At 35.7% G+C, this 26,964-nt stretch overlaps 2 protein-coding genes across 4 annotated transcripts in view; one reads left to right on the forward strand and one right to left on the reverse strand.

The window, feature by feature from the left end:
• Positions 1–236: 236 nt before the first annotated feature.
• Positions 237–10,609, reverse strand: LOC120534871 (lithostathine). Its single transcript, XM_039762386.1, has 3 exons — positions 10,204–10,609; positions 2,001–2,147; positions 237–415 (listed from the first exon to the last, which is right to left on the reverse strand). Exons 1-3 carry the CDS (start codon positions 10,607–10,609, stop codon positions 237–239), a joined length of 732 nt encoding a protein of 243 aa, XP_039618320.1.
• A 7,675-nt stretch (positions 10,610–18,284) lies between these two features.
• The window catches only part of dhodh (dihydroorotate dehydrogenase), a 39,380-nt gene continuing 30,700 nt past the window's right edge, over positions 18,285–26,964 (forward strand). Inside the window, exons 1-3 of one of the 3 annotated variants that reach the window (XM_039763303.1) lie at positions 18,285–18,434; positions 20,198–20,267; positions 20,865–21,077. In XM_039763303.1, coding sequence (XP_039619237.1) covers positions 20,871–21,077 — 207 coding nt within the window. In that variant the 5' untranslated portion in view covers positions 18,285–18,434; positions 20,198–20,267; positions 20,865–20,870. The remainder of the gene's footprint in view (positions 18,435–20,197; positions 20,268–20,864; positions 21,078–26,964) is intronic. The other 2 variants (XM_039763302.1, XM_039763301.1) reach the window with 2 other exon arrangements.

Consider the following 26,964-nt stretch of genomic DNA (forward strand, 5'->3'; position numbering starts at 1 on the left):
CCTCAAAATGTTTTATTAGGGTTTTGTTGAGGAAGACACCTTTAAACAGTACCTAGAAACACGCAATATTATTGAAAAGGCTTTTCTAATTCATTCTATAAAAACATACAAGGTGTTATAATATTTGAGCTACATTGTCAATTTAGTGAATTATACCATAAGCTATGTGCAAATTTCCATATACAACTTCACAGAAAAAAATATGTAATGTACTTTAGATATAGTTAGAACTCAGTTTAATCTAAATATGAATTTAGCACAAGATATTGACATTTTTTTGAATAGGAAATTATTTCCAAACTAGCTTTGTATGAATTGTTGTTACTTGCCAGAGGTCCAGTAGATAAAGCTGATGAAAGAACATCTCCTTGGACAACCAGGCTCCTCTTCCGTACAATGAGACTGTCTTGAGGGTCTAGGTGGTAAAAAAAAATCAAAACATTGTGGGTGATTGAGTACAATGTCTCTAATGACTAATAGTCTCTGGAAATAAACAGAAATATAATTCCAAGGATATTGGCTCCTTGTTTTAAGAGTGCTAGAAACTCTTGTAATAGGTTCTGACTTCTGTCCAGAAAGGCATGAACAGGATAATTCCTTCCCCTTTACAGGAATGAGCAAATGGAACACACCTAAGGATTGGTCTTCTGATGCAATGGTTTTGGCACTAACTATTATGAGTTGGTAGCAAATGAAAGATTCAGGCTTGTGAGCTGTAGGTACTGAAATGCTGGGCTGCATCAATACACTATGACACACTAAAGAAAAGAAGTCAAAAAGTGCAAATGAGATGTGCATAAACCTCCAACTGTAGTTTCCAGAAAATATATAGGTGGAAAAAATATTGTATTATTTGTGACACAAACAAAGGAGGTGTAATGTGCTGCATTTAGGTCAAGGAGTATAAAGCCAAGGAACAGGTTATAAATCAGAGTACAGCAAGTTACAGCCAGGGTGATTTAGAAAAGTCCATCAAAAGTCCAAAGTAGAGTAAAATAACAGAGAGTACAACCAGTCCTACAGTATCATGGAAAGAAGTGGGTTCTCAGAAGGCATAGGGAGAAATTGGTTAGAAAGTTCAATCCTGGAAGAATTTAAAAATCAAGGGATAATATCACTTGAAAGAAGGAAGAGATTTTTAGATTATGAAATTACACGATGCTCTTACAGTTTATGCTTTGTGGAATGCGGCTGGGGGTGGAGCCGGGACGCCCAGGAGGACCGGAGGAGGGCTTGTGCCTCCTCCAGACCACGAGGGGGCGACCGCCCTGGTTGTGTTGGGGTCCATGGGTAGAGGGCATGGAAGCCCAACCCTGTAGGAGCCCGTGGCCACCGCCAGGTGGTGCCCCGGTGCCTGAAGAACCCTGGACCTCAGCAATTCCGCCACACCAGGAAGTGCTGGGGGGAAGAAGACTGGGGACACCCGGAGGGCTTCCGGGTGCACAGCTGGCACTTCCGCCACACAGGGTTGTGTCCGCGGGGGATTGGCGGGAAGCAGCTGAAGCCCATCCGGGTTGGGATAAAAGGGGCCGCCTCCCTTCGTTCATTAGCAAGAGTCGGGTGGAAGAGGAAGGAGCTCGAGGAGAGGAGTGGAGGCGGCCAGAAAGGCAATTTGTGACTGTGAGGCCTGGACTTTGGGGGATCGGTGCTGGAAGCACTGGGCTTGTGCACTGAACTTTGTAAATAGTATATATAATAAAATTAGTGTGTTGGGTGAGAAACCGTTGTCCGCCTGTCTGTGTCCTGGTCCAGTTCCACAGCTTGTCATGAAAAAGAGAGACAGGGCAATCAGCAATTACAATACATTTAATTTCAAGTAAAAATTTATTGTTATATGTACACAGTACAATTAAATTCTTACTTGTGTGTCTCTTGCAGGCTAGTGATAATAGTGCCATATCAATCCCAGATAATAAAACCTTGGTAAGTTAGGTAATTATAATATAATATTATTTCAAGGACTGGTTTTAGCAAAGGAATTATAAGAGAAAACAACATACTATGCTGACAAATGAAGAAAAGCAATTGGCTGCAGTTTGATGAAGAAATTAGCTTGAATACAGGGTCCAAGATGACATATGTACAGAAACTGAATTGGTCAGATTGACTGCTCTTCATTTCTGATCCACTGATAAAAGGCTTTTTATCTGGAAATAAACAGAAATGTTAAATTAAGACTGTAATGCATACTCTCCAACCAAAACTCTTTAATTCATAATCATGTGCAATAATAGTATATTAATGATAAAAGAACACTTAAAATAAAATGTAGTCAATGATCTTAGTAACCTTTGGTCCTTTTGCCCAGTAGGCTTTTAATTTCAGAGCACTGAGCATACATAACCCATTACTGATCTCCCCAACCCTCTTCATTATGATCAGCAATCTTAAAGATGATGCCATTCAGGATCCTACACTGAAACACTCATTCATACATGTACTGTTTCTGTTCCTCATCTGAATTAGTAACAAGTTAGAAAATACACTGATACTATTACTTTCAGGTGTGTTTAGGGACTTAGTTAACTTATCTGAAAGTTGAAGTTTTTTTATATTCATTTAGCTACTTTATCAGAGTCATTAATCACATTTTTGTTTATTTAATATTTCTGTAACAGTGAGTCATATTCAAAAATAAATAATGATGATAATAGAATGCAATTATGTCCATTAGAAAGACTACATTAAATCCAAGTCTTTTAACAGCACTTTACAATGCAGTTAAAAATGTACCCCAAATAGCTTTGTGGTGGCTCAATAGCTTCCATAGAGAACAATTCAAGTGATTGATGTTGCAGGTCTATGTCTAACTGTAGCTCAAACTTCTTAAACATAACATTTCTGAAATATGTTCTTAAAGAAGAGATAAAATTTGATAAACGTGTTGGCTGCTTCAGACAATGATGGAGAGCAGACCTGGAGCTTTGCCAGTGAATTACAGCGTCAGAGAAATACTGAATCATTATAATGTACAGATAGTGCAACTGTGCTGTTGTTTTTAGTAGAACGCAGTGTAAATTCTATGTACTGTACTTGCTGTATCTGTTCACTCTATGCTTACAGAGTGACACATAATTCCTTTCTTTTTTACATTAATTTTTAGATAAGAGACGTTTGGATTTTTTACTTTAACAGCTGAATTAGCTCAAGTAGCAGGAGAAATGAACAGTTGTATAAGAGGCTTGCGTGTGCACCTCTCCCCAGCATGCCATTAACTTGTATTGGGATACATTTTTCCATCAAGAGCGGGTTTTGCTCGAGTAAAAGAGGCAAATATACAAAATGCACAGTTGAACTGACGTCTCTCAATGTAAATGTAAAACAGTAAACTACTCTGTAATTGAAGTTGCACACAATGTTTCTCTGTTTTAGGATACATTTGTTTGGAAAATTTTCAGTGTTTTTCAATGTGTACTAAAATGCATATAACAGAGACATAGGCATTGCATTGCATTGTTCACTGTCAATGTTAATGCTGAGGTCTGTGTTGACTACTTAGATTTCAACTCGTCTTAGATGGGTAGCACAGCTAGAATTTTTTTTTTTTAAGAGTGAGACGAATACAGTAATTTTCTTTTTGACAGGCTTCCACAAAAATTGTCAACTAAGAAAATGTTAACAATGATTCAATTATTATGTTTTACTGTACTAGAGTAGGCAGCGTGGTGGTGCAGTGGATAACACTACTACTTTACTTATTCAGCATCATGGGTTCCAGTTACATGCCCAGTGATTGCCTGTGTGGAATCTGCACAGTCTCCCTGTGTTTGTATAAGATTTACTCCAGATAATCTGTTTTTCCTCTGATATCCTCTAAACATGCAGATTGGGTTGACTGGTGACTGCAGAGTGGCCTCTGTGTGAGTATTTGTGTGAGTGAGCCCTGTGACGCACTCATGTTCTCTCCAGTGTTTTTTTTTTCCACTTTGCACCTGATGCTTTGGTCTCTTGTGACCTTGACTTGGATTAGGTAAGTATGTGTTTTGGATGATATGTCCTAGCACAACTGTAAGTTTTGATATTGTAGTAGTTCAGGTGTCTGTTTTGTTTAATTATTAACAAGTGTTTCTTATTATGCTGCTGAATGATGATAATGATTGGTTTGATTTTCAATTTAAAATATAATTCACTCATACAACCTTCTTTTACTTTTTTAGTCTTATAATCATTTTAATAGTGAATTTCAGTAAATTTCAGTTTGCTTTCATTATGATCGCTAAGACTACAAAACATGTGCAAGAGAATGTCTGAAGCACACAAACATTTACATAGTGAAATACAAACTGCAGAAACGCATAACTAATTTCCCTCATGCCAGTTAAAACTGGTCAGCTTGTTTACAAGCAAGTGTATCCTATTTCCACAAATTCATAGTAAAATTACCAAGTGCAGTTAAAGCTTAATATAAGGCTGTCTGCTGATTTCAGTGCTCTTATTTTCCTGTTTTTTGTCCTTATTTATTCTACATATTGTCAAACAGACACACACAAACAAAAATTAAAGTGTTGCAGTTACTGTTTCAAATTCTGAAAGGGACTTCACAGAGAGAATTTAAGCATCTGTTTCTCCTGCTACCCATTATGGCTACGGCTGAACATTTACAATAAACTGCCTAGTCTGATAAAATGAAGTGGAGATACTAATTAAAACTTGATAATACGTGCATTTTTTTAAATAATTAATTTTATGTTTTGCAAAATCTATCTATCTATCTATCTATGTATCTATCTATCTATCTATCTATCTATCTATCTATCTATCTATCTATCTATCTATCTATCTTGCAAAAGACATTTTAATAATTAAGAAGCTACAAAGATATGCTTTTATGTTTTCCATATAATGGTTAAAAATAGCAGAACAGATCTTTCATCATTTTTAAAATTTCAGTTGTTTTGTAGACTTCAATTTTTTCTTCAAAACTGCAGTGTCAATCTAACATTTGATGCAGTTATTTGATTCGTTATGCATAAAAATGAAATCATTTGCCATGTGGTTCTCCATTTTTAAAAGCAGTGCCTATAAACATCAACTTGAATTTGAAACTCATTAAATGTCTTTACATATTGAAGGGTGAATAGAACCCACGAGATCTAGCATATTAATTGGAGAATAGGATTTTCTTTTACAAACATCACATACTGTGTACACTTTAATCTATAGGTACTTTAAGTTCTTATAAACAACTCAATTATCAATTTGCATTACTAGTTCAGTCATTTTATTTGCAAATTATACATTATTAAAAAGCTCTGTAAATCGGAGAATGTATAATTGAAATAATTTGATTACATTTAAATTAACCTGTATAGAGGCATATTCATGCCAACAGTTAAGAGATATTAAATACAGGAAATATAAATATATTTAATGGCATCTACTGATGTCATTAGTTGGATCTGACTACAAGTTTTCTTTCATTGAATATCTTTTAAGTATTTTTAGTGTTTTTGTTTAGTGAAAAGTATAGTATTTGCTTCGTTTAACTAGCTGGCCATCACAATGAACCTCTTTCAATAGTTCTCACAAATTGAATTCTATAACCTTCTTTCTATTCTTCTTTTTTCTCATGTTTATCATTTTCTTATTAGACCATTGCCAGTATTTTGACTAAGCCCTTGCTGTCACCTTTACAAGGTGAGGCACAAATGCCTCTGCTTTCTTCTCTCATTTGCCCTGTTTATTCTAATCAACAACATTTTTTCATATAGCACATTTTCATACAAAAAAATGTAGCTCAAAGTGCTTTACAAAATGAAGAATAGAAAAATAAAAGACACAGTAAGAAAACAAAATAAGTCAACATTAATTAACATAGAATAAGTAAGGTCCGATGGCCAGGGTGGACAGAAAAAACAACCAAAAAAAAAAAACTCCAGACGGCTGGAACCACCCATTTAGGAACACACATCTCATTACATGGGAAAGGTGCTATATAAATAAAATGTATTATTATTGACACAAGCCCTTCATATAGCCTCAAAGAGTAACAACATAATTCAAGAAAACAATAAACCAGATTTACTTTGGAATTGTTAAGAACTGATTAGCATGAATTCTGTAAACTGTGGTTTATTGTGACAGAGGAGCAGGTATCAAGATATGTGGCAGCTAGAAACTACTCTTCGACTCTGACCGAGACCATACCTGTTTCCCTAAAAATTTTGGCACTTGACTGCTTAATTTCTGATATCAACACAGAACTTCACTTACATGCGCCATTTGTTAGCTAAAGAATTTATTAAGTTTAACAAAGTGCAAAAATGCTGAAGAATAGAGAGGAACACTATACCAGATGAAGATCAGAGATGGTACCATAGCATGGGTCCTAAGCTTAACTAATACATTTTATAATGGGGAGCATAATTACACAATCATTGCTTGACTTTGCAAATATAAAAAAACACAGTTCATTCATCCATCCATCCATTATCTTGCAAGTAGCAATTTTAATGCACGTAGCAAAAAGTGCGTGTTTTTACTTAATAACACATAAAAATACATTGAAGTAGTACGGAGAATGTATTGATACTTTACAGAATACCGTTTGCTGTTGACGCAGCTTTACCATAAATTATGGAATGTGACTCGTGCTGCCATTGTATGGTAAGTTTTCGACATGGTAGTTACGACACCTACCCTTTTAGGTAAATGCCATGGTAGCAAAAGATAATTGTTAATAACAATAATAATGTTTGCCATACACAATTCACTTTGAGTAAGGCAGTCGACAAATGATATCAAGATCCCTGTTCTTTTTATTTGAGATTAGTTCAAAATTGTTGCTTAATTTGATTATTTTTTTAATATAAACATTTTACGATTGGATACATTATTTCCAGAATGTGAAATTAAAAGATTAACACTTTTCTTATATTATTTCATATATTATTTCTGTTCACAAAATATGCCTAAGTAGCTTTAGCCGAGCAAAATAAAGTGATAATAACGATGTAGTGTAAAATATAGCTACTGTTTTGTGCAGCTGGCTAAGTTAATTGTTCTGGAAGTAAAAGAGTCTGAACACTAATCTGTAGTGTGCTTTAAGAAGCAAGTTCATTCATTTACATTTTCCTCTGATGATTTGAGTGATCTTGATTTTCCCAATAGGAATAAAGTTGAAAACATACAATCAGGTTGTAGTTAAAGAAAGGGTTATCCAGGTTCAAATCATCCCAGAAAGAATTACTACAGTATATTATGAGTGGCAGATATGTCTAATTTTATCACAAAGATGTGTCCACTCATCTCCAAAAAGTTCAAAAGATAGCACAAAATTATGCAAAGCTTTGCTCAAGGTAGAATTACCATAAACTCATGCTCCCTCATTCTGAACATATCCAAATTATGCATTGTTGTTATTATTCAACTCTCCTTATAGTCAAGACACGTGGCATCCTGATTTTTCCATAAACAGCATATGCTTCAATAATTTGAGTAATGACTTATTTAGTTTGAAAGACAAAATGAATGTACACAAAACGCTTGAATGTAGTTTGGCGTAACCCTGTTTGACAAGATTTCATTAAACCTTTTGAAGAGAAGCTCATTAGATTCATCCATCCATCCATTATCCAACCCACTATATCCTAACTACAGGGTCACGGGGGTCTGCTGGAGCCAACAAAGGGCACAAGGCAGGAAACAAACCCTAGGCGGGGTGCCAGCACACAGAGTTCAGTTTATTTTTAATGGATCATGAATGTGTAATCAGATGTAATGGAACTGTATCTGTGCCTCCTTTCTCATGAGAAGTTAGCTAATATAGCAAATTTGATCAGATTTTTCTTTTCAGACTGTAAGTAGTTAAAGTTTGTTTTCCAAAGAAAAAAGAGGAGTAAAAATCAAATAAGGCCATAGTGTTTGCACAGAAAGTGAGTATAAGCTTACAGAGCATGGAAATGCTATGGAAATGATGGAAATGGTCCTTAGAAGAGCAATCTTTTTTCCATAATGTTTAGAGGTGTCATCTTACTTGATTCAGACTTAAATGAAAACTGTCTTTAAAGCAGCTGTCTTAACAGAATGTTAACACTGGGAAAAAATAATAATTCTGCTAAATTGTTAAGGTGACCAAACTGACCAAAGAATCTTGGTTTCAAAATAGCTAATTAAAATATATTGCATTTGCTCTGAAATATTACACATATTAATGAAAGGACAAGTAATACTTCAAAAATTGAAATCTGCAATTAAAAGATACAATAAGACAAAAGAAAGGCTATTGCTATATGTATTTACAAATAAGTGCAAAAATATATTGTAAAATATATACAGATGCCTGTATATATATATATATATATATATATATATATATATATATATATTTATATATATATATATACTGTATATATATGTACATATACAGTATATATATTCATGTATATGCATTCTGTATGCAGCATTTATAGACAGAACATTCTAAAACTAAAAAAAAAATTGGGACCATGGTAACAAAATTTATTTTAAGATTTGTATGCCAAAAATATGAAAGACAAGCAATCATACATCCTCAAATAAAAAATAATGAATTAATCTTAAATTACACTTTAAAATGAGAAATAAATTGTGCTTTATATCCTAAAGCTCCCTGTGCTTATTAGCTTGTCTGACGGTATAACCAATTCTCATTTACTCTTCGATGGTTACATTTAAGCATATCATATACAGTATACCTTTGTCAATTCATTTTTAAGTCTTCTTATTAGAATAGGTATCTTGGGATACATTGCATATTGAAACTGAAAGTGGATCTTGTCAAATCATATGCTGTTTACTATGTTGCAAAGTTAGAAATGGTATTTGTTTCAGTTTAATTAACACATACAATGACTGTACAATAAAATTAAACTCAGTCACTTTTTGTCAGTCAGAATAGCTGAGGTGCCACCCATTGTACGGCTGACTCGGGTCCTATTCTGGGATCCTGAGGTGGCTCATCGCTGTATCAGTGCTGGCTCCTAACCTCTGCCACAGATGTGTAAACAGTATCATGGGAAATTTGGTCCTCTTAACAAAATTCTGAGACTTTTAAAATACATATGGATAGCACAATAGAGCACTAGTGTGCAATTTCCTTATAGCTTAAGGTACTTAGATTTTATTTCCTACACATGCAGTTTCTGTGTGGGGTTTTCAGTCCCGTATTTTCACCTGGGATTTCACTGGATACTATGGTTTCCTTACTCATCTTAAAAATGTGCATGTTAGGTTAGTTAGTGGAAGTAGGTATGTGTGTGTGAGTATGCTCTGTCAAGGCTTGGAGCTCCATTGAGGAGTAATTATTAATTACTGACTTGAGCCTGATTCTGCTTGCATAGGTTTCACAATGGTAAAGTGGGAACTGATAGATAAAATGCATGATAGCATTCATTTAGATGGCTTTGATGACATAATGTACAGTATCGTGTCATAACACAAATTACATTCAAATTGCTCTCTAATTCATATAATTTTCAAATAATAATGCATCGCCAAAACAAAATGTTGAAATGAAATTAGCAGGTTTTCTACACAGTTGTTCAGTGCTGAGTGATGATGTTTCAAACCTCGCTGTTAAATTCCCTTGTGTATGCATGGGTTTATCTCTGGGTACTCTGATATTCCTCCACCAAGACGTGTGTTAGCTTAGCTTGTGTGAGTGTGTGAGGGAGTTTGCTTTTTAATACACTGCCATTCCATCCTGGGATGATTCCAACCTTGGAACCAGTACTGCCAGTATAGGCTTATTTCTTCCACTATCCTGAATTGGATTAAGTAAATATGATAATGATTTAGAGTTGGATTTTGTACATATTAATGAAAGGATAAGTAATACTTGAAAAATTTAAAAAGATAGAATAAGACAAAAGAAAGGCTATTGCTATATGTATTTCCAAATAAGTGCAAAAATATATTGTAAAGTATATACAGATACCTGTATATATATACATGTACATATACAGTATATATATATTCATGTATATGCATACTGTATACAGCATTTATTATGTAAAATCCCAAACTAGGGTCCTCTCTATTAAATACTTTAAAACTTGTGAGTGATTCCAACTTGAGAAATATCTAATTAATATATTTTATGAAACTTTAATTTGTATATTTATATACATGATATTTTGCAAGTTTGCTTTCATGAAGTATTTAACAAAATTTTTCATGCAATAATTAGATACAGTGCCCTTAGTAACATTCAAGTAAACTCACCTTTGGGTGTGCTCTTAGACGTGCCATGTTGTTCTTTGTTTGATGCTTGATGCTGTTCTACCCACCAGGCTTTATCCCTTTCCAGTTTCCCTGAAAGGGTTTTCTGCACCCTCCAGTCTATTGTTCTTAACAGGTGTTGTCCATTCTTCTGGCAGAATTTCTGGGCTTCAGTCCAGTTTAAAGGCTGTCTAACAAACTTATAACAAACACTGTGAGAGTCATTTTGCTCTTCAACACAGTGGAGGTCCTCTGCTTTCACAGAATGGTGAGCCAGACTCCCAAAGTAAATCAAAAAAACACAAACAGCAAATCTGTAAGTCATTTCTGTCTCTCTTATGTGTGGCGATTTAGCCTTGGCATTGTACAAAAAGGCAACACTAGAGTTCTGGTTACTGTGTCTTTTCATTTTTGTGCTCACAGTTTCACTGTGAAATCAGAATCCATCCCTGAGCTGCTGCTTATTAGGGAAATCAGGGACATTCTAGTAGTTACAGGCAAATTTAAAGCTATTTGCCTGCCCCTTTGTTTAGCAGCATCTTCTTAAAATTTGGCTTGGTAACATCCCTCAGTGGGCAGTCTGGTGACCCATTGGTTAGAGTTGCTGCCTCATAGCTCCAGTGGACTTGGAAACAATTCTCAGGTTTCTTTCAGGATTTCCTCTACTACCTCCTACAATCCACTGGTATGCAAGTAAAGTTAAATGGCAACAAAATGAAAATGTGTGGGCACAGGTATAACAGCATTCCATATTAAGTTCAGGAAAGCTGCTGGAACAGACTCGAGTTATTAGGAAAAATTTAATGGGGGAAAAGCAAGTATTAAAACCAGATAAATGGAAAATCTCTTCCCCCCCTCCTGATATCTAACAAGCATTCACACTTTTTAAAGAAATTACAACGATCAATTGAAATACCAGTCAATATAAAAAATAGCCAGTAAAATGACACTAAAATTAATACTGTATATATATATTTTAATTCTGGAGCCCTCAAACAATAATAAGTAGAAACAGAAAGCTACTTTGAATCTGACAACTTCAAATGGGTGTCTCAGACTGCAACAAACTGTGCGTAGCAAACAAATATATTCATACATATGAAGTGCAAACTCATTAGATTAAAATAAGTGGCCAAAAAATAACATAATATTTGTAAATTATCAGTGCTTTGTAAAAGCATCTGTAATACAGTGCATCTGGAAAGTATTCACAGCGCATCACTTTTTCCACATTTTGTTATGTTACAGCCTTATTCCAAAATGGATTAAATTCATTTTTTTCCTCAGAATTCTACACACAACACCCCATAATGACAACGTGAAAAATGTTTACTTGAGGTTTTTGCAAATTTATTAAAAATAAAAAAACTGAGAAATCCCATGTACATAAGTATTCGGAGCCTTTGCTCAATACTTTGTCAATGCACCTTTGGCAGCAATTACAGCCTCAAGTCTTTTTGAATATGATGCCACAAGCTTGGCACACCTATCCTTAGCCAGTTTCACCCATTCCTCTTTGCAGCACCTCTCAAGCTCCATCAGGTTGGATGGGAAACGTCAGTGCACAGCCATTTTAAGATATCTCCAGAGATGTTCAATCAGATTCAAGTCTGGGCTCTGGCTGGGCCACTCAAGGACATTCACAGAGTTGTCCTGAAGCCACTCCTTTAATATCTTGGCTGTGTGCTTAGGGTCGTTGTCCTGCTGAAAGATGAACCGTCGCCCCAGTCTGAGGTCAAGAGCACTCTGGAGCAGGTTTTCATCCAGGATGTGTCTGTATATTGCTGTCATCATCTTTCCCTTTATCCCGACTAGTCTCCCAGTTCCTGCCAATGAAAAACATCCCCACAGCATGATGCTGCCACCACCATGCTTCACTGTAGGGATGGTATTGGCCTGGTGATGAGCTGTGCCTGGTTTCCTCCAAACGTGACGCCTGGCATTCACACCAAAGAGTTCAATCTTTGTCTCATCAGACCAGAGAATTTTATTTATCATGGTCTGAGAGTCCTTCAGGTGCCTTTTGGCAAACTCAAGGCGGGCTGCCATGTGCCTTTTACTAAGGAGTGCTTCCGTCTGGCCACTCTACCATACAGGCCCGATTGGTGGATTGCTGCAGAGGTGGTAGTCCTTCTGGAAGGTTCTCCTCTCTCCACAGAGGACCTCTGGAGCTCTGACAGAGTGACCATCGGGTTCTTGGTCACCTCCCTGACTAAGGTAGTTCTCCCCCGATCGCTCAGTTTAGATGGCCGGCCAGCTCTAGGAAGAGTCCTGGTGGTTTCGAAACTTCTTCCTCTTATGGATTATGGAGGCCACTGTGCTCACTGGGACCTTCAAAGCAGCAGAAATTATTCTGTAACCTTCCCCAGATTTGTGCCTCGAGACAATCCTGTCTCGGAGGTCTACAGACAATTCCTTTGACTTCATGCTTGGTTTGTGCTCTGATATGAACTGTCACCTGTGGGACCTTATATAGACAGGTGTGTGCCTTTCCAAATCATGTCCAATCAACTGAATTTACCACAGGTGCACTCCAGTTAAGCTGCAGAAACATCTCAAGGATAATCAGGGGAGACAGGATGCACCTGAGCTCAGTTTTGAGCTTCATGGCAAAGGCTGTGAATACTTATGTACATGTGATTTCTAAATGTTTTTATTTTTAATAACTTTGCAAAAACCTCAAGTAAACTTTTTTCATGTTGTCATTATGGGGTGTTGTGTGTAGAATTCTGAGTAAAAAAATGAATTTAATCCATTTTGGAATAAGGCTGCAACATAACAAAATGTGGAAAAAGTGATGCGCTGTGAATACTTTCCAGATGCACTGTATGAAGACACAGGGATTGTAATTTACTGTGGGAACAAGTGACCATTGACAGCAGATGGACATCTGTTGAGATAGCTCTCTAGATCCACTATTTTTTTCATCATTTTCCAGTTACATCTTTTTATAAACTGCTTTATTAATAAGCTTAAACCACACACGTAATTTCTACATTTGGAGATGCCTTATGGGTCAAGGAGGGCTATCTCTTTCTTTCTGCATTCTCCATCCCCTTGAAAAAGCCTTATTGTATGGAGACAACTATTTCTGAATTGCTGATGGATGTTAAATGGTCGCTCCTCAGATCCCTTTTTGTTTTTCCATATACTTCCTTGAAATGAAAATTGCATTCTCTAAATCTGGTCCCTTAACTTCACCTGTTTTTTGAATGTGCAGGAAAAAGCAGAAATAATCTCTCTCTCTCTTAATTTCTGGTATGCCTCTTTCTTTAATTGAGTCATGCTTGAATGTTCTGAAGCGCTGCTCAATATGGCATCAGCATCAGTGGTAAAAAGTAAGTATACTGTGGGGCCAGCTGTGTCATAACTGCAACCTTTCTTGATGATCTATTCATTCATTATATGCTTTTATCTGGTTCTGGACCTGCTGTGTTTGTCATGCCTCTTTAACCTGACCACAACAGCATCATTGCCTTTATAACCTCAGAGGACCACATTTTTGAAGGTTGAGGACAGGTTGGGTTATGAGAGTTATGTGCATCAAGATTCTTTGTTACCCATTTTTATAGTTAGTTTTAGCAAATGATCTTGTTTATATTTTCTATTAATTTTTAAAAAACAATTTGATCACAAAAAATGAATTAACATACAGTATATTAAAATGGAGAATGACAACTAGTTGCTTAGATTTACTCATCTTGTCTTGACTGCATTAAAATATAAGTTTCCCAAACAAAAATATGTCTTTAACATATACAGTGCCGTTATATTTATCTGTTCTTTCCATTTTTCTGTCTACTTTGTTTATTTTTAAATACGTCTTATGTTTTTATGTAGTTTTTGTTAATTTTTTTTCAGTATCCATATGCCTTGTTTTGTTCTCTGATGTTTCTTGTGTTTTGTGGGTGGAGCCCCAAGTGGTGGGACCACCCTTACATTACTGCTAAGGGACTGCTCTCAGCCTGTAATTGAAGTTGGGAAGCAATACCCTTGTTTGTTCATTCATTGCTGTTGGAATTGTATGTAGAGTGTTTTTTTTTTTGGTTCAGGTTCCTGCATTTCTTGCTTTTGTTTTTAGGATTACTATGGATTATATTAAATTAAGGATTGGATTTGTTTGCTTTGGATTGCCACTTTAGGCAAATCCTTTTTTGCCCTTATTTTGCCTTTTCCCAATGTGTGCTTCTTTTTTGTGTTTTTTAAATAAATATTGTAACCACCAGGGGACAACACACAGCCCCAAACCCAAGACACAGCAATAACCAAAACGTTTTTAGGATAAAATAAACAATATTTATTTATTTATACAAAGCATGTTTCCAAATCACTTTTTCAAGACCAGTTGCACAATCACAATAAATACACCAATTCTCCCTCCTTTCTTCCTCCTGTTGAGTGTTGCCTGCTGCCTCCCGACTCTGACTCCTTGATGTGAGGCAAGTGGGATCCCTTTTAAGACAAACCCGGGAATGCTTTCGGTGCCACGTGGTGTCTTCCTGGAAACACTTCTGGGCTATGCAGAAAGCAGGAAGGTCCTACCTGACAGTGCCCTCTATCAATTCCTAGGGACCCCAACAGTGTTCTACTTTCTCTCAATTACTCCTGCGGGTATCCCAACTGGGCTACCATACGAGGACCACAACCACCTGTTGTGTAGGGGATGGCACAGCTCCCAGCTCTTGGCTTCAACTGGTCTGTCCATCATTTTACACTAGCTGAGCACAAAGTAATTTTCCCCTCCAGCAGCCAATCTGTTCGTCATTCCACTCTGGCCCAATAAACCATCCTCCTTTCTGGACGGGATGCCGCTTTTTGTCATACAATATCTTTATTCATAAAGATTCTTTCCTCTAAATATCTTTATAAGCCAAAGTTTTTACAGTTTCTCGCCCCTGTAAGATATTTTTGAGATCACACTCTCTTTACTATTTTTGAACTTAAATGCCAGTTTCATTATTATTGGGCCTGTTTAGGCTGAAGCCTGCAGATAGTAGTAGTGGACCGGTTAGTTTGGAGTAAAGCTGTTTTTGATAGGTGGGTGAACATCTTGGCCTGTTTTAGTGGTCTTTTTGGAGGCCTCAACCCCTTTTTGTTATGGTCCTGACTCCTGTTCATGACACAGTAAATCCATCCATCCATCCATCCATTGTCCAACCCGCTATATCCTAACTACAGAGTCATGGGGGTCTGCTGGAGCCAATCCCAGCCAACACAGGGCGCAAGGCAGGAAACAAACCCCGGGCAGGGCGCCAGCCCACCGCAGGACACAGTAAATACTGTGCATAAATAAATAAAAACACACGGTCACAAAACAGTTCATCGCACTTTTTTTTCAAATGCATTAGTATATCATTTACACTTATTTTTTTCTTCCCTCTCAAGTCATAGATAGGAAGGTCTGACAATGTTCTCCTCACCAACATACCTTTATGGTACTGGGATGTTGAGGTAATGCTGGAGCCAATTAGGTGAAGCTCCGATAGTACAGATGTCATCTGCAGTGTGGAAGCACTGTAGTCCCCAGAGTCTATACAAAGAAGGAGGTATTTGGTTCATTAAATGAATGGACCATTGTTTAAAGTCTCTCTGACTAAAGGTATGGTGAGTTTAGAGTCGGGCTGACCTTTAGAGAGGTTTTAGTTTTTATTATTTGTACTTGCCAGTCCAACTATATACTTAAGCAAAACGCCCTTTTTTGTTAATAAATCATATTCTTTTTATTTACCTGAACCTGTATGATGTGTTTTGGGTTCATGGATATTGCTTGAATACCCCGTCAAGATCACACCTGATCAAACCTTGCATAATCACCCAGAACTTGCAGCCTCTAATTCATTAACTTAACACGGGTCTCTAGAGCAATTTAAAATGCTGCACCACCATGTTCTTTACTTACTATGTTTGTTATTTTTCCATTTTGGGTAAAAGAATGAATAAACCTCTTGGGGGGTGTTCTGATGTGAAGAAGTTGTATTAGGCTGAGATAAGTCCTGCAAACAGTTTCTGGGTGAAAGAAAGAAAGAAAGAAAGAAAGAAAGAAAGAAAGAAAGAAAGAAAGAACCAAACTGGAACAAAAGAAGCTCATCTACATTCCAAAGCAGGAAGATCAAATAAGAGGAAATAAAATTGCTTTTCAAAGCAGGTTAAATGTTTTAATAAAAATCAAATAATAGCTTTGACTAAAATCTGTGAGGTTTTCCACTGTTAAGAATTACTGCATCTTGTTTGTATGCTCCTCCTCTGCTAGATTACTGTTTTGAATCTCTACCATTCCCAAGCACAAAGTCCCAAAAAGTCCCAAAATGCCCACTAGAGGAGAAACTCTCAAACTCGGCAAGTAACAAGGGTAAGCTCAGCATCATTATAAAATAAAAGAATAAAAAATATATTTTCTTGGGGATCCATCCACAAAACAAATGGAACAGAACACATGCATCAGGAATAAAGCAAATAATTAACAAAAATTACACTAACATAAATAAACAACTCAAAAATGAACAAAAAAGACGTGAAACAAGATTCTGTACCCCAGAGAGGGGGGAACCTTACTTAAAAGCAACAAATGCAACAGAATGTGCAATATAATAAATATAAACAAAAAACAATCAACAGATATACCGTACTATTAAAATATTTTATGTCACAGAATCTAATGACTGCGGTGGACTGGCACCCTGCCTAGGGTTTGTTTCCTGCCTTGTGCCCTGTATTGGTTGGGATTGGTTCCAGCAGACCCCCGTGACCCTGTAGTTAGGATATAGCGGGTTGGATAATGGATAGATGGATGGATGAATCTAATGAGCTTCTCTTCAAAAGGTTTAGTGAAATCTTGTCAAACAGGGTTAAGCCAAACTACATTCAAGCATTTTGTGTACATTCATTTTGTCTTTCAAACTAAATAAGTCATTACCCAAATTATTGAAGCATATGCTGTTTATGGAAAAATCAGGATGCCACATGTCTTGACTACAAGGAGAGTTGAATAATAACAACAATACATAATATGGATATGTTCAGAATGAGGGAGCATGAGTTTATGGTAATTCTACCTTGAGCAAAGCTTTGCATAATTTTGTGCTATCTTTTGAACTTTTTGGAGATGAGTGGACACATCTTTGTGATAAAATTAGACATATTTGCCACTCATAATATACTGTAGTAATTCTTTCTGGGATGATTTGAACCTGAATAATCATTCCTTTAACTACAACCTGATTGTATATTTTCAACTTTATTCCTATTGGGAAAATCAAGATCACTCAAATCATCAGAGGAAAATGTAAATGAACGAGCTTGCTTCTTAAAGCACACTACAGATTAGTGTTCAGACTCTTTTACTTCCAGAACAATTAACTTAGCCAGCTGCACAAAACAGTAGCTATATTTTACACTACATCGTTATTATCACTTTATTTTGCTCGGCTAAAGCTACTTAGGCATATTTCGTGAACAGAAATAATATAAGAAAAGGGTTAATCTTTTAATTTCACATTCTGGAAATAATGTATCCAATCGTAAGATGTTTATATTAAAAAATAATCAAATTAAGCAACAATTTTGAACTAATCTCAAATAAAAAGAGCAGGGATCTTGATATCATTTGTCGACTGCCTTACTCAAAGTGAATTGTGTATGGCAAACATTATTATTGTTATTAACAATTATCTTTTGCTACCATGGCATTTACCTAAAAGGGTAGGTGTCGTAACTACCATGTCGAAAACTTACCATACAATGGCAGCACGAGTCACATTCCATAATTTATGGTAAAGCTGCGTCAACAGCAAACGGTATTCTGTAAAGTATCAATACATTCTCCGTACTACTTCAATGTATTTTTATGTGTTATTAAGTAAAAACACGCACTTTTTGCTACGTGCATTAAAAATGCTATTTGCAATTTTCAAACTTGAATGCCGATCTAGATAAAAAGACTCCTGTTGCAAAAACAATACCCATCTCACCGTCACAACACACCTATAACTAACTGCACTGCAGTGCCTGTCTGCTTACCAGGGCACAGAAATGAAAACACATCCCATTTCGATTGGAGTTTTGAAAATCTCGCGATATTTACTTGGAGTCGGAAGTCTTTCATGATGCAAAGTAAATTTGTAAAGTATCCAACCAGACATTTGGAATTGGGTAGAACCTGTCAGCGTTTTGTCCCTTCTACAGACTATATACTGTTTGGGAATCGGTTTACTGCTATGGCATTACAACTGTTTAAGGTAAAGCACGTAGGTTCATATTTCAATAGGTGTTTTTCATTTTGGTTAAAGAAATTTCCAAAAATTGTGCGAATGTTCGCTGTAAAGTAACACGTGGAGGGATTGCTAAATATCTTTGTTATATGCAGTTTTAGAAATGTGGAATGCTGCTAGACCGCGAAAATCGCTTTGCATTTGATCGCTAAAAAATCATAAAGGTGCAAATTTGGTCCCGTTAATAGTATGATAAGTAGTATTATAATCTAAATGTATAGAGCTGACAGCACCAAGAAAAATATGTCATTTAATTTAAAACAGCAGTAATCATTCCTTGCAACTGAAAGTTGCATACATCTTTTTTATTGCTTTGCTAAAGCCGATTTAAAATGTGACACCGTACTGTGATTCATTTTTAAGTGCCAATAATTGCATTTAGCTTTTCATGCACACATTTTTCGGTTTATTATAACTGTTGTCTTTCTGTGTCATTCAAAATAATTGCATTGAAGGTTTTTTTTTTTTTTTGTCAAAGTTATGGTACATAAATCCGGGCAAGAGAAAAACTTCGTTTTACATTCGTTTATTTATAAAACAAAAACAAGAATACGTAAAAATTGATTTTAATTACTTTTGAAACATTACTTCTGTCGCGAAGTTTCTAATGTCGTTAAATATAACATCGAAAGGGTCGAGGAGCGATGCGATATCTTGGTCGAGTGGCGGTCTTGTAACACACTAGTGCCGTTATTACTTTATCCATAATATTCCTTTATATTTTAATTGTAGTGTATTCTGTAAGAATCATATTATGATAAAAATTAACATGTATTTATTGCAACAATACACTGTAAATAGGCCAAAGTATTTTACATTAATATATTTATATATATATTTAATATATTTAATACTTTAACCACGTGTTAGTGGCTGATAATAGTATGTTTTTGAATAACTGTCCACCATGATGGTAAATAAGACCCTTGCCGTTTTTATTTTTAAAATAGTGCCCTATTGTGTTGGCTGTTTTATCTGTTTGTTTTTTTTTTTATTCTTGATCTCAGAGAGCAAGCATAGTGTACAATGGCTGTGTTCATCAATCTTCTGTCCATTATTGAACCAACTTAATCCAGTTCATAGCTAGGGTTCAGAGTCTGTCTTAGTATCACATGACGAGAACAAAACTCGGGAAATAGGGATGCACTTTCTTTCTTACAGGGCTAATTATGTTTCTGCAGTTCACTTAACACATGTTTAGGATGCAGGAGAAGCCCCCTCTCACACTGAGAGAATATGCAGACTTTTCACAGACTCGAGGTCATCTTCAGTGCGAAGTTCTCACTTTGTAGATCTAATAGCTAAATGATATCAAGCAGGCTTTTCAAAATTCATAAGATAGTTTTCAATACCCTAGCCAGATGTAACCATTCTGTAGCTCAGCACTTGTATTGTTTGTTTGTAAATTATTTTAACTGATGCCTGGTTATCTTTGTATGATTTTTCTTTGTTTCCAATACTGTTGCATATTTATTGGCATTTATTACTTAATATTAACATATAGTGGTCTATAATAGTGTAGACTATTAACTTGCACCTTTCGCAATACATTTTTACTTCTCTTATACCAAAGCAAAATGTGTCACTAATATTTAGTTCTCATGCTGATAATAGTTAAATGTTAATGAACTAATCAGGAGGAAAAGAGCACTTGATGCATTACATTTGTTATTTTAAGTAATTTGACCTTTTTCCTTTTCTCTTCTTCATTGTACTTCATGGCAACTTAGGTGGAGATGCACTTTAGTTAACCAAAATGGCAGCATACAAAGCATGCGGTGGAGTCTATGAAAACTGTAGGTGAATGTGAGGAGTGATTTCAGTTGATGTTTCATACTTTCTGTTTGATTACATTAGTCTGTTAGCCTTTAAACACTTCTGAAGCTGCAGAGACAATACTAGTTTACTGGAGGAGTGCTTGAAGTTTATAAGTATTGTTAAAATAATGTCATGTTTTGTATTAAGCTCTTTTTTTGCTGTAACGGTATGTAAAACCAAATGAACTTAAACATGGATAGAGAACTTAGAGTAGAAAATCTCAGCAGTACTAATATTTGCCTTATTCTATTAAAATGCATTTTGCTAAGCTTGTATTAATTAAATGCAATGTTTCTTTTTACAATTGATGCAAACATTAGATTCTCTTACCTACACAAGGCACAAAACATGCTAAATTCAAAAAACAGGGCCAAAAAAAAATTCCAGTATTTTTTTTCAGACCAATGGTGCTATATCTGTGCTGTGTGAAAAATATTACTGTTCTCTTCTATCTAGATTTCTCCTACAGCTAATAAGAAGTGTTTCATAGTATCATTATTTCAGTTTGTATTCTTGATTTGTATTCTTGTATTATTGTTACTAACTGATCTTAATGGTTCCTTTTTTCTCCATTTCTAGTGGCGCATGAAGGAAGCAGTAAGAGTTATCGGTGCTGGAGGGCTTTTGTTCGTCTCCTATTTAACTGTCACTGGAGATGAAAAGTTTTATGCCAATCAGCTGATGCCAGGACTACAGAGGATTGTGGGAGCTGAAACAGCACATGTTCTTGCAGTTCAAATGATTAGGCTAGGCCTAGTCCCACGATCCAAGCATAAGGATTCAAAAGCACTGGTGAGGCATGAATGACTTGTCTAGTACATAGAAGAAAACCTCCTACATCTCCTCTATAAAGTTCAGTGGTTTAATTAATAATTATATATACTGTACATTATTTCCCTTAAAATATTGCCAAGATTGCTTTACTTTTATGATTAATCCAAGTACATTTTGTATTATCATTGGAAGTCAATGTTCAGTTTGACATTAGAACATTAGAACACTTTAGACGAGAACAGGCCATTCAGCCCAACAAAGGTCGCCAGTCCTATCCACTTGTTTCCTCCAAGAAAACATCAAGTTGAGTTTTGAAAGTCCCTAACGTCTTACTGTCTACCACACTAGTTGGTTGCTTATTCCGTGTCTATCGTTCTTTGTGTAAAGAAAAACTTCCTAATGTTTGTGCGAAATTTACCCTTAACAAGTTTCCAACTGTGTCCCCGTGTTCTTGATGAACTCATTTTAAAATACAAGTCTCGATCCACTGTACTAATTCCCTTCATAATTTCAAACACTTCAATCATGTCACCTCTTAATGTTCTTTTGCTTAAACTGTAAAGGCTCAGCTCTTTTAATCTTTCCTCATAATTCAACCCCTGTAGACCTGGAATCAGCCTAGTCGCTCTTCTCTGGACCTTTTCTTGCGCTGCAATGTCCTTTTTGTAGCCTGGAGACCAAAACTGCACACAGTACTCCAGATCAGGCCTCACCAGTGCATTATAAAGGTTGAGCATAACCTTCTTGGACTTGTACTCCACAGATCGTGCTATATAACCTAACATTCTGTTAGCCTTCTTAATGGCTTTTGAACACTGTTGGGAAGTTGATAGTTTAGAGTCCACTATGACTCCTAAATCCTTCTCATAAGGTGTACTCTCGATTTTCCGACCGCCCATTGTGTATTCAAACCTAATATTTTTACTTCCTATGTGTAATACTTTACATTTACTGACATTAAATTTCATCTGCCACAAATCTGCCCAAGCCTGTATGCTATCCAAGTCCTTCTGTAATGATATAAGGGATACCAAATTATCTGCTAATCCACCTATCTTGGTATCATCTGCAAACTTAACCAGCTTGTTACTTATATTCCTATCTAAATCTTTTATATATATATTAAAATGTCTAATTATTTTTTGTGATCCAAGTTTTAAAGTATTAAATAAGTGCAAGAAATATATAATTGCATCTATCTTTACAACAGTACAGAAAATGGATTTACATATGCACTCTGGCACCAGCACCATTCCACATCCCTGTGATGAAAATCAAAAAGTGATAAATGCAGGCAGAATCAAGATAGCCCAACCATCACATCAAAATATGTGGTTAAGGGATGAAGGCAGTAAAGGATTTTGAGCTCTCCATGTCACCGACCACCCAGCTGATTCCATTTCTTAATATCTGAACTAGATGACTATAATGCAAAAAACCTGAGAAGCACCCAAATGTCTAACAAAGTCTTTCAGAAATAAGGCAGAAAAGCCTCAGATACAGTATATAGAGCTCATAATTTATATAATTAATATTAGAAGGCTCTGTAATATACTCTGTTTGGTTAGCATCACACTATACATATACAAGTCGGACAGCATGTTACACTTACCAAACTGCATTTGATTGTTCTCATTGCTGTGACATCACACAATTAAGAACTGCAGGCAATGCTGGATTACACAAGTCACTCATGACTTCTTGGCACAGTTTCAGATTTTCAAAGTATTGTTAACTTACTACAATTTTCAGCCAGTTAACATGTGGCCTCACAGCACTGGTGGCTGTACAAATCCTTTCAGGTATACTTGTTTCTGCTGCAGTCTCAACATGTCTTTTTCCTTTTCCAGGAGCCCATGTATGCTTCTCGTGTTGTTTAAGTACTTTTTATCTGCTTTTATAGAGCACTTAATGAAAACATATTGGTCTTTTTTATGGGTAGCATTTTAAGAAAGGTATATTAAGCTACTTGTTTTGTTTCACAGGTTTGGTTTAGCATCTTATGTTTTGGCTGATGGTTCCTCAACTTTTATTTACAGTACTTGCTATATAGATGATTTTGTGTTTTAATTTCCATATTAAATAAGCAATCTCACATTTGCTGATTGTGTCTTATTCTCCCTGTGGATCAGCTTTGGAGTGATACATTTTTGTATCTGTAGCCCTCTCTTACACAGGCCACTTCTTAGCATTTGCTGTAATTGGAGATGAGCAAGTATGTGTGTTAACTAACAACTGGAGTTCTCTGCATTGCATTGATTGCTTTTATGTAGTTTAATACATTTTAAACTAATATACTATTCAAATTCCTTTTCACTTTATTTCCTTTTGAAAACATTGAAAAGAGGCAGAAGGGCTTAAAATACAGAAGCTGTCAGAATCTACAAGTAAGTCATAAGCCACCTCCTTAATGTTAGCTACACATTTGAAACCCCACTGCCCAACAATTTTAAGGATTGTTCTCACTCAGCAGGAAACGGGTAACCAATTTTTTGATATGAACCGGGAGATGTGTGCAAAACGCAAACCAAAACAAATAAAATATAAATGAAGTGACCAAAATCCAGATTTAAATCAAGAAACAAAGTCAAAAATGTGTCAAGATACAAAGATCAAATAGCAAAAAGAAATTTTTTTTTTTTTTTTGTATTCAAGGGATTTATTGGCAGGTCGGATAAAGCTTGGTGCGAACGCTGACCTTTTATCCTGCCATGCCAATAAATTTCAGGTCACGACCCTGGAGACCACTCTCCTAGAAATGTGGGATGCGACCCTAACTATGATTACACCAAATGGTGTCTAATATAGAAAAAGCAATAGGACCCTAAATTCAGCCCTACCCAAGCATCAACCAATAGCATTAGCATAAAGCATGAAAATAACTAGCAGAGCCTTCCAGTGCTCAGAGTAATGTGCAAAAATATAAAAATTTTGAGGTCCTGTAGTTTGACCTTTTTAGTGCAGAATTTGGTGTAAACATTTACATGGTTCTGATTCTTTATAACAATCATTTACCAAATTTTAACACCTCTAGTTCAGATGTCCATTTATCATGTGATATAAGTACTCTACTTTTCTACTATTCTATATCTATGTTATGTAAACTCATATTGAGTTATATTTTTCTGCTTATTTGTTATTTTTCTTATCCAATTTAATTAGTTCTTCTTTTCTTGTAACTATTTCTTTGAAATTTTGTAAACCACTTTGATTTACATCCTGTGTATGAAAATGTGCTCTAGAAATCAACATTGCTGGCATGATGCTATTTGCCATAATAACGACAATGTGTTTCTTTTTCCATTAAAAAAATTGCACATGATTGCTGTGAACATTTGCAAACACATATATACAAAATATCTGCATTAGCAAGATGGGAATAGGTAACATTTTTGAAAGTAATATGTTTCATCTGTTGTTAGAAAATGGTTCAGATGTAAAAAGTTGGGCCATGAGCAGAAAACGGTTATCTGCATATTCTGTTTGTTGACAGTTTTAGCCAGTGGTGGCTAAAGAATAAATTTGTATGCAAAATATGGTGTCTTAGAGAAGCAGTGGTCATGGAATTTGAAAGAATGACAAGTGTGAATTACCACAGACAATAGTACAAACATGTCAAAGCTGTACAGCTTAATGACATCCATAAGCAAAAAGACTTAGGGATTCAAGGAGTTTAAGTGCTAATTTACACAAAAGCATTTGATAATAGGTAAAATGCAAAATAATTTAAAAAAAAAAGAATTAAAGCACAGATAGTTAATTTTAAATATAAAAAAGACTGTAGTATTTATACCAACAGTAAATAAATATATAATATATCTGTAAATAGGTAACCAAGATCATTTAAATGCTTGACCAAATAAGTAGCTCCTTTCCTTCATTAAAATTAAAGCAAATGTGTCTAATTGAAAGTGGCAAAGAATTCCAAACTTTTGGAACCAAGCATTTCATGGTGTAGTCTGTCCGAGGTTTATTCCTCCAAGGTAGACATAAGATAGGCAATACCACAATGCCACATCTCTCTATATATAAAAAAAATCCTGGAATGGAAAAACAAGGCGACAATACATAATCTTCTCGGAACTTCTCAAAAGACATTTTAAAGACCCGCAAGACAAAAAAGACTGGACACGGAGCGTCTTGCGGGGACTATAAACGTGAGACTTGGTGCCAGGAGATTGTCCCAGGGCAGTCTCACGGGGACGTGGAACATAAGATTCTTGCAAGACACACCCTTCTTATAAAATAAGAGCAAGGGCAGCTAGCAAAAAATTCAGTCATGTAAAGTCACATGGCACACACAGATCCTGTGCTCTCAGCAAAGAAGAAAGAGCAGCACAGACAAAAGGGACCCAAGACGTGATACATATGCAGAGAAAGGTACAGGATAGAAGCAGTAACAGTCGAAAGTATTGTAGCGTCCCAGCCAAGCTGAAGCCTTTTTTGTTTTAAGTGACTGTTAGGTCCGATTGAGGGAGGGCAGAGTGCAGCACGGAAGACTGATAGCTGGGTACTGATTGATGTGGTAAGGGGGAGGCGAGAGCCATGGGAGGAGGGGTTGGAGAGGGTGCTAGAAAGTTGTGTTTGGGGTTACGCAGTTAGTGATTGTTAAAGTTGAACTTTTGTGACACTTTAGTACGTCAGTCGCTACAGTATCAAAAAAAAGATAGCACAGATAGCATTGACACAAACAAAAGAAAATTAGTTTAAGTCAGAGAATTTCAAAACCGAGGATTAAATCACATGCATTTATTGTTTACTTTGCAAAAAAAATTAACTGCTGATGATGTGGATCGTTTTGTCTGTGCTGAAATTCCAAACAGAGAAACCTATCCTAAATTATGGTACAAAGTCATTAAACACAAGTCTCACAGACCTCATTTGAAAGATTCAGCATATTTGGACATGAAATATTCCAAATAGAAGTTCTGAAATAAAAGTGAAACTAATGAAATAACAACAATTCAAAGAAAAATAAAATCTTACAAGCATGTACTGTATCTGGAAAACCAAACACGGGGGTTGGCGAGTGAAGCGAGTAAGGGGCAAAGCTCCCTAGTAAAGGTAAATTGAAATCTAAGTAGGTCATTGAACTGCCATATAGAGCTTAAAAAGTCAATATGAGGATTTTAAGTTGTATTTGTTGATCAATAAGTAGCCAGTTCAAGCCAAACAATACTGTGGGTAATTTTCTTTCACAATCGTGATAGTGTGTGTCAATAATAAGCTGCTAAACTTTGAATTATATTATGGTATTTATTTAATAGGCACCTAGGAAGACTGGAGCACCACAGTGTTTGAATCATCAACGCAAGAATAAAAATCTCAGCAGCAGGATAATCTAAATAGTTACAAGATGAACTAGCTAACCAATAGTTAATAAGAAACCAGAGTTAATTCCAGGCAGTAAAACTTAACAGTTAAAGTTTTATACTCCTTTAAAATATGTTCTATTGAAATTATAAGAAAAAATATAACATGATAATACTATTAGCATCCATCATTAAAATTATACCATGTATATTTTATGCCATATTATTAATTCTGCTACTGACTACTGTGAATCCTGGGTTAGTCTAAAATCCATTACAAAATGGCTCAAAATGGAAATGAGTTTTTATAAATTACCACAAGTATATACAAGGTTTTCCAGCTGTTCCCTCACAGTAATATTAAAGCAAAGTCATAAGAGACCATCAAAAATTAAAAGAACTGTTTAGATTTGCAAAACCAATTGACAATGCTTCCCATGTCTGCTGAGAGTTTGGTTTGATAATGGTTTATTGCTGGGTTAATTTAGCCAGTTAACAGGCTGCACATTATGTTAGCATGGCTGTACATGATGAACATGATGAACCGTTTGGTGTATACAACCTGGAAATAAACACTCTTAAAACTGTGGAGA

Source organism: Polypterus senegalus, chromosome 9, assembly GCF_016835505.1.
Source record: "Polypterus senegalus isolate Bchr_013 chromosome 9, ASM1683550v1, whole genome shotgun sequence".
Taxonomy (NCBI): Eukaryota; Metazoa; Chordata; class Cladistia; order Polypteriformes; family Polypteridae; genus Polypterus; species Polypterus senegalus.

Excerpts from the sequence above, each read along its gene's own strand:
- LOC120534871 (XM_039762386.1), bottom strand. The coding sequence starts at position 10,609 with ATGAAAAGACACAGTAACCAGAACTCTAGTGTTGCCTTTTTGTACAAT. Across the intron at positions 2,148-10,203 it reads GTCTAAGAGCACACCCAAAG|ATAAAAAGCCTTTTATCAGT; the intron begins GTGAGTTTACTT and ends GTTTATTTCCAG. Across the intron at positions 416-2,000 it reads TTTCTTCATTTGTCAGCATA|ACCCTCAAGACAGTCTCATT; the intron begins GTATGTTGTTTT and ends TTTACCACCTAG.